General features: G+C 38.8%; 1 protein-coding gene and 1 pseudogene across 1 annotated transcript in view; both read right to left on the bottom strand.

Moving 5' to 3' along the window:
- CRY1 (cryptochrome circadian regulator 1) overlaps nucleotides 1–14,025 on the bottom strand; it is a 76,580-nt gene that overhangs the window by 20,197 nt on the left and 42,358 nt on the right. The window contains exons 2-3 of the mRNA XM_049783115.1: nucleotides 7,880–7,988; nucleotides 6,122–6,264 (exon numbers count right to left, since the gene is read on the bottom strand). Of these exons, the coding sequence (XP_049639072.1) occupies nucleotides 6,122–6,264; nucleotides 7,880–7,988 (252 nt within the window). The remainder of the gene's footprint in view (nucleotides 1–6,121; nucleotides 6,265–7,879; nucleotides 7,989–14,025) is intronic.
- Nucleotides 9,981–10,105, bottom strand: LOC126023219 (uncharacterized; annotated as a pseudogene).

Here is a 14,025-nt window from a genome sequence, read left to right as displayed (position 1 = left end):
TTAGGGGCTGGAGTAATAATATAGCAGGTGGCATGCTTGCCTTCATACAGCCAACCTAAGTTTGATCCCCCAAGGCCACCAGGAGTGGTCTCTGAGCACAGAGCCAGGAATAAGTCCTGAGCACCACTGGATGTTACCCAAAACTTAAAAAAAAAAAAAAGGCAACAAGTTTCAGTAATTAAAACTCTATATTCCTGGGGGCCATAGAGGTAGCACAGCAGTAGGGCATTTGCCTTGCATGCGGCTGACCCAGGACAGAACCAGGTTCGAATCCTGGCATCCCATTCCCCTGAGCCTGTCAGAAGCAATTTCTGAGCACAGAGCCAGGAGTAACCCCTGAGAGTTGCCAGGTGTGGCCACTAAAAGAAAGAAAAGAAAAAAGAAAAGGAAAGGAAAGGAAGGAAGGAAGGAAGGAAGGAAGGAAGGAAGGAAGGAAGGAAGGAAGGAAGGAAGGAAGGAAGGAAGGAGGGGAGGAAGGGAGGGAGGGAGAGAGGGAGGAAGGAAGGAAGGGAGGGAGGGAGGGAGGGAGGGAGGGAGGGATGGAGGCAGGGAGGGAGGAAAGGAAGGAAGGAAGGAAGGAAGGAAGGAAGGAAGGAAGGAAGGAAGGAAGGAAGGAAGGAAGGAAGGAAGGAAGGAAGGAAGGAAGGAAGGAAGATGGGGCCGGAGTGGTGGTGCAAGCAGCAGGGCATTTGCTTGCATGTGCTAACCTAGGACAGATGGCAGTTCAATCCCCTGATGTCACATATGGTCACCCAAGTCAGGAGTGATTCCTGAGCACATAGCCAGGAGTAATCCCTGAGTGTCACCAGGTTTGGCCCCAAAACAAAAAACGAAACAAACAAAAATATCCTTTTTTCAATATCAATTGCTATTTTCTATGTGTACATGACCATTACTAAACATATCAACATTTTTAATTCACATTTGTGCACATATTTCATGCTCATAAATTTTATAGACCTGAAACTGAAACCTACCAACTAAGAGAGATAATTAGTTAAGGTCACACAGTAACAAATGAAGGCTTTCCTTTTATTTATTTATTTATTTATTTATTTATTTATTTATTTATTTATTTATTTATTTATTTATTTAGTTTTTTGGGTCACACCCAGCAGTGCTCAGGGATTACTCCTGGCTCTACACTCAGAAATCGCTCCTGGCAGGCTCAGGGGACCATATGGGATGCTGGGATTCGAACCACTGTCCTTCTGCATGTAAGGCAAACACCTTACCTCCATGCTATCTCTCCGGCCCCACGAAGTCTTTCTTAATCTAAATATAACACATTATACCATACATAACTTCTTGTCAAGTATAAATACAGAAAGCAATTATCATAAAATTACTCTCTTCAGCTTTTATTTGTCTTATTTGTTTGTTTTGGGATGCCCACACCTGGCAATGCTCAGTGCTCAAGGCTTATTCCTGGCTCTACACTCAGAAACTACTAGAAAATTCTCCTGGTGGTACTCGGAAGACTATATGGGATGTTGGAGATCAAACCTGGGTTGGCCGTGTGCAAGGCAAGTACCCTATCTCTCCAGCCCATGTTTTTCTGTTTTTGTTTTTGGGTCACACCCGGCAGCGCTCAGGGGTTACTCCTGGCTCCACACTCAGAAATTGCTTCTGGCAGGCTCGGGGAACCATATGAGATGCCGGAACTCAAACCATCATCCCTCTGCATGCAAGGCAAATGTTCTACCTCCATGCTATCTCTCCGGCCCATCTTCAGCCCGTTTTTAAGTTTTACTTTAGCGTACTTAAGAGTATATAAAGGACTGTAATAAAACTGTGGATCATAGTGATACTGCAAGATACAACTGAGAACATTGCTAGTTATATAACAGAAGCAAAAAAAAAAAAACCTTAGAAAAATTATTTCTGTTACATTTTAATATGATGAATTATTCATATTCAAGTCAATATATACCAATTTTATGCATTTTATAAATTCCTACTTAGAAGCAATTGCTCTTATCTTGTTTATCCTCCTCTTCCTTGCTTTCTAGCTCTCTAAAGCTAGAAAAACTGGCAAACTAGATATGGAATGATTATTATTAAAATATATGACTTCTAGCTTACTATCAAGTATGATCCTTGCCTGAATAAGATATTCTTTTTCTTTTATTAAATCACCATGAGATACAATTAAAAAGTTGTTGATAGTTGAGTTTCAAAAATACCTAACCAAATGCTCTTAATACAGTTGTAGAAGTGAAATAATATTAACTAGTTTGTTATATTACTTTGAGAATTAGTTTTATTAACTTAATAAAAATAATTAAAACAAAATTTAAATATACCCAAGTCATAGATTTTAGCACTAATAAGGAAAAATACACTAAAACTAATGTTTAATAAATTTTAAAATAGGGGCCAGAGAGATAGTACAATGGGTAGGGTGCTTGCCTTTAATATGCATAACTGAGGTTCGATCCATGGCATCCCATATGGTCTGTAGTGCCTGTCAGTAGTGTGCAGAGCCAGGAGTAAGCCATGAACAGAGCTGGGTTTAGTCCCCAAAGCATAAGTTAACAACAAAAATAATAACATAAACATTTGTTATTTTGATTTTCAAGCCAGACCTGGCAGTGCAAAGGGGTGCTGGTACTTAGCACAGTTCAGGGGAATAAAGGTATGGTCTTCCCTAAGGGTCATTCACAGTGATGCGCAGGGGACCAGAAGATGTAAGGAAAAGAATTTGGACCTTTGCGCTAAGTCCTGGTCCACGGATTCTTTTCGATTTTTAAGGTCTTATGGTATTCTTACTCTCTTTCCCTCTCCTATCCTTTTTTTTTTGTTGTTGCTACACTTGTAGTTATGTGAATGAGGTATAGAATCACAAACATTATTGGTTATGGTGCTCAATAGATGTCACACATCTGGCTTTAATGCTTGTTAGTGATTGCAAGGCACATTTAGTTGTAGTGTCCGGGAACATTCTTATTGTATTGCTCATAGTGGACTAGCACTCTTGCACACCAGATGTCATGGTCCTGGCCTGAGTGTTCAAACATTTTTAAGGAGATAAGAGGGATCTATTTGGGTCACACCTTGCGGTGCTCAGTAGCTACTACTGGCTCTATGCTCAGGCTTCATTCCTAGAAGTGCTTGGGGAACCATGCAGTACTGGGAATGAAAATTAGGCCATCAGCATATAAAGCATGTGCTCAACCCTTAGAGTTCATCTACAACCCCTCACAATTTTCTTTTTTGTAAAATTATAGTGGTATTGGAGAGCATATTTCAATTGTGGTGCTTGCAACACCTGACCATGAGGCCCTGGAGCTCACATGCTGTGTGGCAATGTTGGGAGTTCCAGACAAGACATTTACCAGGCTTGTATTCAAAACATGTAAGAATCAAAACTAAGGCAGCTGCTTTTTGTCATGGAGTCAACCACTCTATCACAAATCTTCAAAATCAGAGACTGTAATATTTCCTAAATTTGAATTTCACTATAAAATCAATGGCAGGAAAAAAAAAATCAATGGTGGACATCACAACACTAGTGATCAGTATTTCTTGAAATATATTCTAATAAAAGTTGATTGACTTCGTCAAAAAAAATTTTTGGGGGTGATTTGAGGCCCTCCCACCATGGTGCTCACAGGCCCAAGGGTCCTTTCCAAGAATCCTCAGCCAACCAGGCTAGCTATTCAATTTGAGAGTCCTAGGATGCAGTATTGCTTGGGACTTGGAGTGCTGAGGATTTTAAGGCTACCACAGCAATGCCTGGATCCCATCAGGGATGTTTAGGGTATCATGTGGTGCCAAAGACTGAACAACAATCAACTGCATGCAAGACATATGCCTTAATCCTGTACTATCTCTTTGGTCCCAAGAAATACACATTTATATAGTAGAAAGAAATGGCAAAAAGGGTGAGGGAAAAGCATGGAGGTGGTCAATTTGATAGTGAGATGGCATCAGAATTTTAATAGCATGTGCAATGCTTTAACATAAAAAATTAAGCAATATAGTAAACCAATAAAAACTGTATTAGTAATAAAATAATTAAAAAGCAATAAAAAATTTTAATTTTTGTTTTTGGGTCATACCCAGTCGTTCCCAGCAGCATCAAGGGATCATATGGGATGCCAGGATTTGAAGTGGGATCTGTCCTGTGTTGGCTGCATGCATGTAAGGCAAATGCCTTACCACTGCGCTATCACTCTGGCCCCTCAATGAAAACATTTTAAAAAGTTTAAATGAAAAACAGGTACATGAAAAAATGCTCAAATATATATCTTAAGAACTATTAAACCATTCTTCACAGATATGCAAAGTAACATTGTATATAAGTTGTATTTATTTATTTATTTTGTTTTTGGTTTTTCGGGCCACACCTGTTTGATGCTCAGGGGTTACTCCTGGCTAAGCGCTCAGAAACTGCCCCTGGCTTAGGGGGACCATATGGGATGCCAGGGGATCAAACCGCTGTCCTTCCTTGGCTAGCAATTGCAAGGCAGACACCTTACCTCTAGCGCCACCTCACCGGCCCCTCTAAGTTGTATTTGGAATAAAAATTCATATAGATAAAATGTACAGCTGTGAAATAAAACAATAAAACAAAATATATTAAGCTAATTTGTAGTTATATATCATATAAACAATGAAATTAGTACTGTTAAGAGTTTAGCAGGCCTACAGCAGGTAAATCATAGTAAGCTGAGTTAATAGTAGTATCAAGGAAAATTGAGCTAGAGAGATAGTAAAGAAATTTAGGTGCTTGCCTCGCACATGGTCAACTTCAGTTTGATCCCCAGCACTACATCTCATTCTCTAAGCACAGAAGTGACCCCAAAGTAAGTTCTAAGGGATGACCCATTCTCACACACACACAAAAAAACTATATTACTCTTAGTTTTAGAAACATAGTTCAGAAACTATTTTGAATATTTTTTGGGGGGGTCACACCCAGCATCGCTCAAGGGTTACTCCTGGCTCTACACTCAGAAATTGCTCCTGGCAGGTGTGGGGGACCATATAGGATGCTGGGATTCGAACCACCATCCCCCTGCATGGAAGGCAAACACCCTACCTCCATGCTATCTCACTTGATCTTAACCAAAAGGCCAAGAAGCGCCTCCATGCTATCTTGTCGGCCCCATATTCTGAATATTTTTGTTTTCTTTTGGGCTATACTTAGTGGTATCAGGGATTACTCCTGACTCTGCACTCATAATTCACTCCTGGTAGACTTGGAGGACCATATGAAATGCTAAGAATGAACTCAGGTTGGCTGCTTGCAAATCAAACACTCTACTTTTTGTGCGATCACTCTGGCCCCTGAATAATTTTATCTTAAGAACTGCCTATAATTTTTGTATTTGTCACTTGGGTAAATTAAAAATCACAGCAAGGACCAGAGATAGAGTTCAGAGGGTAAGGTGCTTGTCTTGCAGTGACAGACCCTGGCCTTGGTTCAATCCACAGCATCACACATGGTTCAGCTCCCCAAGTACCCTGAGCATGATCCCTGAGCACAGAACCAGAAGTAAGATCTGAACCCCAATGAGTATGGTCCCCAAATCAAAAACAATAAATATCTTAGCGGTAAATAAAATGCCAAGAGTTTGACATCTGATCACTTAATTCCCTACAACTCTATGTTGCATGTTTTTCCATCATATTTAAATCACATGGGCCAGAGTTGAAAGTACAGTGGGTAGGGTACATGCCTTGTACACAGCTGACCTGAGTTCAATCTTCAGCAACACATAGGGTCCCCTGTGCCCCTCCTTGAGAGATTCACAGTACTGCTGGTTGTGGTCTCCAAACCAAAAGATAAATAAACCACATTGGTTAAAAATTACATGGCTGGGGCTGGAGCGATAGTACAGTAGGTTTTTTGCCTTGCAAGCAGCTATCTGACCCAGGTTCAATTCCCAGCATTCTATATGGTCCCCTAAGCCCACAAGGAGAAATTACCAGGAGTGATTTCTGAGCACAGAGCCAGGTGTAGCCCCAAAACAAACAAACAAACAAAAAACCCCAAAGCATTACACAGCTATGTACTTAATATCTGTTATTCATGGTAACATTTAAAATTGTTTAAGGTGAGAAATACTATGTGTAATTTACCATAGTAGAAAAAAACATAAAGAAAACATACTTGTCCAGGTCATATAATGTATGTGAAATTCGCACAATGACTTCTACTCCAGCTTCAGTAGCCAGTTTCTTAATAGCTGCATCTCGTTCTTTTCCAAAGGGCTCAGAATCATACTCAATTGAGAGTTTACTAATGTTCCATTCCTAGAACAAGAGAAAAGGAAAAAATGTATACATAATTAAAAATGTTTTTTTGTTATAACACAGACTGGAATAAAAATAAAATTTTAAAACAAGCATATCAAGTGATTATTCATAAACTACTCTACAGGAAAGAAATGCATAATTAATACATTTAAAAAGGCCCTAGATTCTGTTCTAGGTATCACAAAACAAACAAAAAGCCCCCCTTATAATTTAGTATCACTAAGCAGTATGTCAATTATTAAAATCATTTGACCTAAAAATCTACTTCTAAGAATTATCCCAAAAATGTAATTATCCCAATTACATATCCCAATGGCCCATGTGAGCAAAGAAAAATAATAGGACAAGAATGTTCTCTAAAGCCAGGGATGTGGCTAAGTGGTAGAGAACTTGTCTTGCCTGAGTGCAACCCAGCGTTAGATTCCTGGCACCACATGGTGCTTAAAGCATCAAGTGGGAAGAACCCCCTGAATACAGCGAGGTGTGGTTCAATAGCAAACAAAAGAATATTCATTAACAACATTATTTGTATTAGTAAAGTTTAAAAAATTAATAACTCAGGAAAAAAGCTAAAAAAATTATAATCTATTTACACCATGGAAGATCACAGTCATTAAAAAGACAGAAGAAGCAATTGTAAACAACCTCAAAAATACATGATTGTGGGGCCAAAGTGATAGCACAGTGGTAGGGCATTTGCCTTGCACGTGGTTGATCCAGGACAGACCTGGGTTTGATCCCTGGTGTCCCATGTGGTCCCCTGAACCAGGAGCGATTTCTGAGTGCATAGCCAGGAGTAACCCCCTAAGTGTCACCTAGTGTGAGCTCCACCCCCAAAATACATGGTTGTGTATATTAAAGCATGGCCAGAACACAAAATGTGTTCCCATCTTGGATTTTAAGGATAAGTAAATGTGTATCTGTCTATCTATCCAATCATCCATTCATTCATATATACATTCTTATTTTATAGCAAGGAATATTTCTAGTAAGTATGAAATAAACAAAAGGGACACTAGTATTTTAAGACAGAGAAAGGAACTAAATATTTTGTGAACACTTTATGAAGTTTGATCTTATTTAACTTTAATAAAGAAAAGAACTGGGGCCGGAGAGATAGCATGGAGGGAAGACATTTGCTTTGCATGCAGAAGGTCGGTAGTTTGAATTCTGGCATCCCATATGGTCCCCAGAGTGAGCCAGTAGCAATTTCTGAGCATAGAGCCAGGAGTAACCCCTGAGCGTGGCCGGGTGTGACCCAAAAACCAAAAACAAAAAAACAAAAAAAAAAAAAAAAGAAAAGAAAAGAATTTCGCAAATTTTATTTAAAAATAGTTTCCATTTTTTGGGCCAAAGCAATAGTACAGAGCTATGGTAGGGCTTTTGCCTTGCACACAGCAGACAAGGGTATGATATTGGTACCACATATGGTCTGTGAGGAGCCCTGCCAGGAATGATGCTTGAGAATAGAGCCAGGAGTAAGCCCTGTGCACTGATGGGTATGGTCCAAAACAAACACAATAGTTCTATTTCTTAATTACCCGAATACCTTTTATATCCAAATAGTATCATCTATAACAATATTTTATTATGCAATTGTTTTTCAAATTACCTTGAAAAGCCTCGGAAACACATCTGCTGGCTGTCCACGAATCACAAAGAGACGAGAGTTTAATTTTCGTAGATTAGCATCAAGGTCTTCGAGACACTGAAGCAAAAATCTAAGATAACAAAAACATTAAAATTCTTTAACAATATATATTCAGAAGATACAATATATTACAAAGATATTATTTTAAAAATTAAAATGTCAATGTATTTTTTTTTTTATCTTTGACAAATAAAACCACTGACTCCAGAATTAATAGATCTTTTGGGAGGAAGGGAACCCACATTCAGTGGTTCTCAGAACATATTCCTAGCTTTATGCTCAGGGATCACTCCTGACAGGGATTGGGGAACCACTTGAAGATGTGGGGATAGAATCCGGACTGGCTGTGTGCAAGTCAAGTGTCATGTGTACTACACCTCTCTAGCTCTTTTAAGTTTTCTTAAATTTAAATAAAACAATGTTAAGATGTCTCAGAAGGATAATCTATAGTAAAAAATTATTCTCAAATCTCTTTGCTTCATAGTCTTAGCATCTTTTTTCCCCTATGATTAATGTATGTTTTGCATATGCAGAACGTCCATCTTGTATTCTGCCCTTGCCCCCTGCCCTACAAGCTCATTTCTAGTCCTTCACTCCCTCACCCACACCATTATTACCCCACATTTACCTTTTTTACCTTGAGTACCTTATATGTATTTCCTTAACAGATATAACTCTTACTAAATATTCTCTTATACAGTGAAGATTTTCCCCACTGTTTTGTTTGTTCTTCTCTTTGTGATCTGTTCAATAAGGAATTCTGGTAGAAGAGTCCCTCAGTTTAAAGTTTATGTTAGAACCAAGTCACGGGGATTGTTGGACTTGTTCTAGCAGCCCCCATATGCACCAATAATGTCATGTGGCATTGCTCCTCTTTTGCATAGGTACATTAAAATGGGAAAATAATATACATACAAACAAGTTCTTATCTAATAGAGATAGGAACACACAAATAGGGATAGGAACACACAAATGGGACTTTATACCCTGAACATTGTCATATTGACCTGGCTCAGGCTTCAGAAGAATGAGCATTCTCCATTCACCTCTGAACCAGGGATGCCATCTACAAATCAAACATGGTTGTCTATAACATCACCTAGAAGCAATCCTCTACTAGGGAAGACCCTACCATTGCTCTGGCATCGACCTACTCAAAAGAGACTTCCCTAAACTTAACAACAACAATGACCTGCTTTCAGGACAGGGCTCTCTACATTGCCCTCTAATTGTGAGGTGAAACTAGAGGATGCTCCACATCATCCTGACTTTGATGTAAGATATGTACAGATTCTAGGATCTTTAACTACAGAAACCTGACACCAACAACAGCGACTGTGTGAAAAATAAAAGTGTATTGGCACGACAGACAATGATTTGGGTTGGACAACCTAGTATGCTTGGAGCCTAGAGTTGGTCTATGCCAGAAAACTTCAGAGGAAAGGTCTCCTTGTGTTTAGGCCAAGGCTTTTTTCTTTCCATGTCCCCCATATTTCACTGGGTCTATGCAAATAACAATTGCCACTCTAACACTGTTTTTGCTGTGCTCCTTTGACTCTTATCCTTAAGAAAAAAAGAAAGAGTGAAGAAGAAAATAATAACTTTGCCTTTGTTCTTCCTGAAACAAATGTATTATGATCAATTGTGTCAACTATGTGATATACTTTCTATAAATAAATTAAAAAAGAAAAGTCAAAAGCAGACTAATATAATAGTATTAAACTTCAGATCAGGAAGTCTCAAGGTCTATCACTTAACTTTTGAGGTTAACTTAAATTAATATGCATGTGCATGGAACTGTAAACAAATACTATGCCTTCAATGTTAAAGGAGTTACATAAATTTTGTGGCTTTAGATTGCTTTGTGTAATAAGAGATATTATAATGTACTACTAGCTGGGGGCTTGAGGGGCAAAGTAATTGTGCACGTGTTTTGTTTTATTTTTCTTGATGTTTTTTGGCTGAAAGTTCAAAATTAAGGTGTTAGCAAGGGGATTTCTTCTGAGAATTCTATTTATGGGTGATCGTCTTCCCACTGTAACTTCACCTTGTCCTCTTTTTTTTTTGTCCCCCAATTCACAATACAGACCAGACAAAGGGCCTGGGTGAGGTGTATATGGGGTGCATTTATTATACCTCCTCTTTCTATACAGTCAGTGTAAAGAACACAGCCTATGGTAAGAATTTTCTTTACAAGAAAAAAACATCTAACCCCATCAAAAAATGGGGAGAAGAAATGAACAGACACTTTGACAAAAAAGAAATACAAATGGCTAAAAAGCACATGAAAAAATGCTCCACATCACTAATCATCAGGGAGATGCAAATCAAAACAACTATGAGGTACCATCTCATGCCACAGAGATTGGCACACATCAGAAAGAATGAGAACAAGCAGTGCTGGCGGGAATGTGGAGAGAAAGGAAATCTTATTCACTGCTGGTGGGAATGCCATCTGGCCCAACCTTTGTGGAAAGCAATATGGAGATTTCTCCAAAAGCTGGAAGTTGAGCTCCCATACGATCCAGCTATACCACTCCTAGGGATATATCCTAGGAACACAAAAATACAATACAAAAATCCCTTTCTCACACCTATATTCATTGGCTATATTCATAGCAGACTCTGGAAACAGCCTAGATGCTCCTCAATAGATGAATGTTTAAAGAAACTATGGCATATATACACAATGGAATATTATGCAGCCATCAGAAGAGATGAAGTCATGAAATTTTCCCATACATGGATGTATATGGAATCTATCATGCTGAGTGAAATAAGTCAGAGGGAGAGAGATAAACATAGAATGGTCTCACTCATCTATGGGTTTTGAGAAAAATAAAAAACATTTGTGTAATGATTCTCAGAGACAAAATAGAGGAGTTTGGAGGGTCCAGCTTCTGACATGAAGCTCACCACAGGGATTGTTTAGTGCAGTAACAGAAATAATTACACTGAGAACTATCATAACAAAATGTGACTGGGGGCTGGAGAGATAGCATGGAGGTAAGGTGTTTGCCTTTCATGCAGAGGGTCAGTAGTTCGAATCCTGGTATCCCATATGGTTCCCTGAGCCCACCAGGAGTGATTTCTAAGCATAGAGCCAGGAGTAACCCCTGAGCGCTGCTGGGTGTGACCCAAAAACTAAAAAACAAAACAAAACAAAACAAAATGTGACTGAATGAGGGAAGTAGAAAGTCCGCCTAGAGTACAGGCTGGTGTGGGGTGGAGAGGAAGGACACTTGGGATATTGGTCATGGGAATGTTGCACTGGTGAAGGATTATATGTATTAAAAAAATCAAAAGAAAAGAAAAGATAAGGCCTCCCAATTCTTACCATAGTCTTAGTATCTTAACTAACCAGAATTGGCAAAAGTTCTTTACATCTAATTCTTTTATTTAATGTTTTTGGGTTTTATTGTTGTTTGTTTTTGTTTTGAGGCCTCATCAAGTGGTACACAGGGCTTATTCCTGTTCTACACTCAGGAATTACTCCTGAGGTGCTCAGGAGACCATATAGGATGGTGGGGTTCACCCTAGTTCAGCTGCTTACAAGGCAAGAGCCTAATTGCTGTATTATCACTTTGGCCCCCAAATAAACATCTTTACTGTTTTCTAAAGACATCCTACAAACCAAATACATATTGCAGAGGATGACATGTACTGAACTGAAGTGATCAAATGGAAAGTTTGGCAACCTAAGAAATCTTTCTTTGGTACTTGAGAAAGCAAAATAACAGAAGTTGTATTTATGTGTAGTCTTTTCTTCCACATATTTTATTTTCACATATGTTCTTCCTTCATAATATGTTTTTCTTCCATGGATAAACACTTATGCCAGTATAATTTCATATAAAATTTCACACATTTCAATGAATGTAAGTGTGGATACTTTAAAAAAAGTAATAGTAATAGTAAAAAAAAGTAATAATGAAATCACTAGAATATATATTTTAAATTTTTTATTGAGACCATTGTGAATTACAAGTCTTTTACAGTTGTATTTCAGGCATATAGTGACAGTGAATTAGGATCATTCCCACCAACAGTGTTGACCTCCCTCCACCACAGTTCCCCACATGCATCCCATATCTCCATTCTTAGCCCCCTGGACTACTAGTGCTTTGTGTTTTATCTTGTTGTAGTTTGGGTCTCATGAATCTACTGTCATTAATTTTGGCTTGAGTATTTATATATGACCTTTTTTTTCCCCCCAATCAATGTTCCTGAGACCACTTGGCCCCTGGGTCCCATCTACTTATTTTTTTTTCTCAATTTGTATGAAGACATAGAAATATGAAGCAGAAATGATTCAAGTTCTAAGGTTCAATGAAAAAGGCGGGGGCCCCTATCTAGAAGATATAAATAAAATTAAAAGAAGAAAAAAATAGGGGCTGGAATGTTGGTGCAAGTGGTAGAGAATTTGTCTCACATACGCTAACCTAGGAAGGATCACGGTTCAATCCCCTAGCATCCCATATGGTCGATCCTTCAAGACAGGAGCCATATCTGAGCACATAGCTAGGAGTAACCCCTGAGTGACACTGGTGTGGCCCAAAAACTAAAACAAAAAAAAAAAAAAAAAAGAAAAAGGAAGAAATAAGGGAAGGGAAGATGTGGCAAGTTTTGTGTGTGTATGTGTGTGTGGTGCATAGGTGCAGTAAATGTTGGGGAAATTAGAAAGGAAATTTCCTTGGCCTAAGAAATACAGGGTGTCTCCACCCATGAAGCATACTATCATAAGACCAATTACAGGATCCAGGCATGTTGGTTGTCCAACCCAAAGGTCTTTCTTTATGGTCCCAGAAAAAGTTCTGCTCAGTAGCAATTGTCAAAATCAGACTTCTTCTCTGAGTGTGAGTATGATGTGAATGCATTGTGTTAGAACAAGTGTCTTGTCCAGAGGTTCACACCCACCTTGCACCATGACCTGCTAAAATAGGTTCTGGCTACCCAATATTCTGGACTCAAATAAATTGGAAAATATAAAATTCAAATAGTTATTTAATGTAGGGTATTTTTATTTTGCAGTTTTTGTTTAGGAGTTAAGTGATGCTCTGTGACAAGAAATAATCTATAGGAATTTAACTCATGTCAACTCTTTGTAGTTGGAATTATTGGAGTTAAAGAAGGAATAAAGTTGTGAAGATAATTTAAAAAAATCAGACTTCTGTAATTAGAGATCTTGGTTTTTGCACAAATCCTAGAAAGAAGCATAGGATAGTCTTTCTTTATGGTTACATGGAACGTTCTGCTCAGTAGTGGTTGTCATAGTCAGTCTTCTGTAATTAGACATCTTGATTTTTGTACAGATCCTAGGATGAAGGAGCATCTTCAGATTTCATCTCACCATTAGGTGATCAGGCAGGTCAACCTGCCCTTAGAGCAAGTTATTGCTGTTTCCTCATCATCAGGGTGTCATATGAACCTAAACCCTAAAGCAGGCTGGTGCCAGGGCAGCATTTCGAGCCTCCTCCAGGGGAAGGCTGTCCACTGTACTATCTTTCTGGTCCCTGCATATGTAAGACAAAAGTTAGCTTTCATGTATCTACTTATGCTATAATTTATATAGAAAATATCAGGTGCCAGAGAGATTATACAATGGATTGGAAACTTACCCTACATATGACTGATCCAAGTTTGGTTCCTAGTATCCCATATGGTCATCTAAGCACTTCCAAGAGTGATTCTTGGGTGCAGAGCCCTGCTGGATATGCTACCTGGCCCACAAACAAAAAGAAAAAAGGGAAGGGAAGGGAAGGGAAGGGAAGGGAAGGGAAGGGAAGGGAAGGGAAGGGAAGGGAAGGGCGAAAGAAAGAGCAAAGGAAGGAAGGAAGGAAGGAAGGAAGGAAGGAAGGAAGGAAGGAAGGAAGGAAGGAAGGAAGGAAGGAAGGAAGGAAGGAAGGAAGGAAGGAAGGAAGGAAGGAATACAACACTTGCTAAGGTACAAAATAACTCTACCCTTAGGAAGTGGAAGTTTGCATTGCGGTTGAAAAATAGAGAAAAAATATTAGCACCCATTCATAATAAAAACTCTTAACAAAATGGGAATCTAAGGAACATTCCTAAATATAGTCAAAGCCATTTACCACAGAAACAGAGTAAAC

Source organism: Suncus etruscus, chromosome 11 (genome assembly GCF_024139225.1).
Source record: "Suncus etruscus isolate mSunEtr1 chromosome 11, mSunEtr1.pri.cur, whole genome shotgun sequence".
In the NCBI taxonomy this organism is placed as follows: Eukaryota; Metazoa; Chordata; class Mammalia; order Eulipotyphla; family Soricidae; genus Suncus; species Suncus etruscus.
The sequence above is the reverse complement of the archived record's forward strand: the minus strand, read 5'-3'. Positions and strand labels throughout refer to the sequence as shown.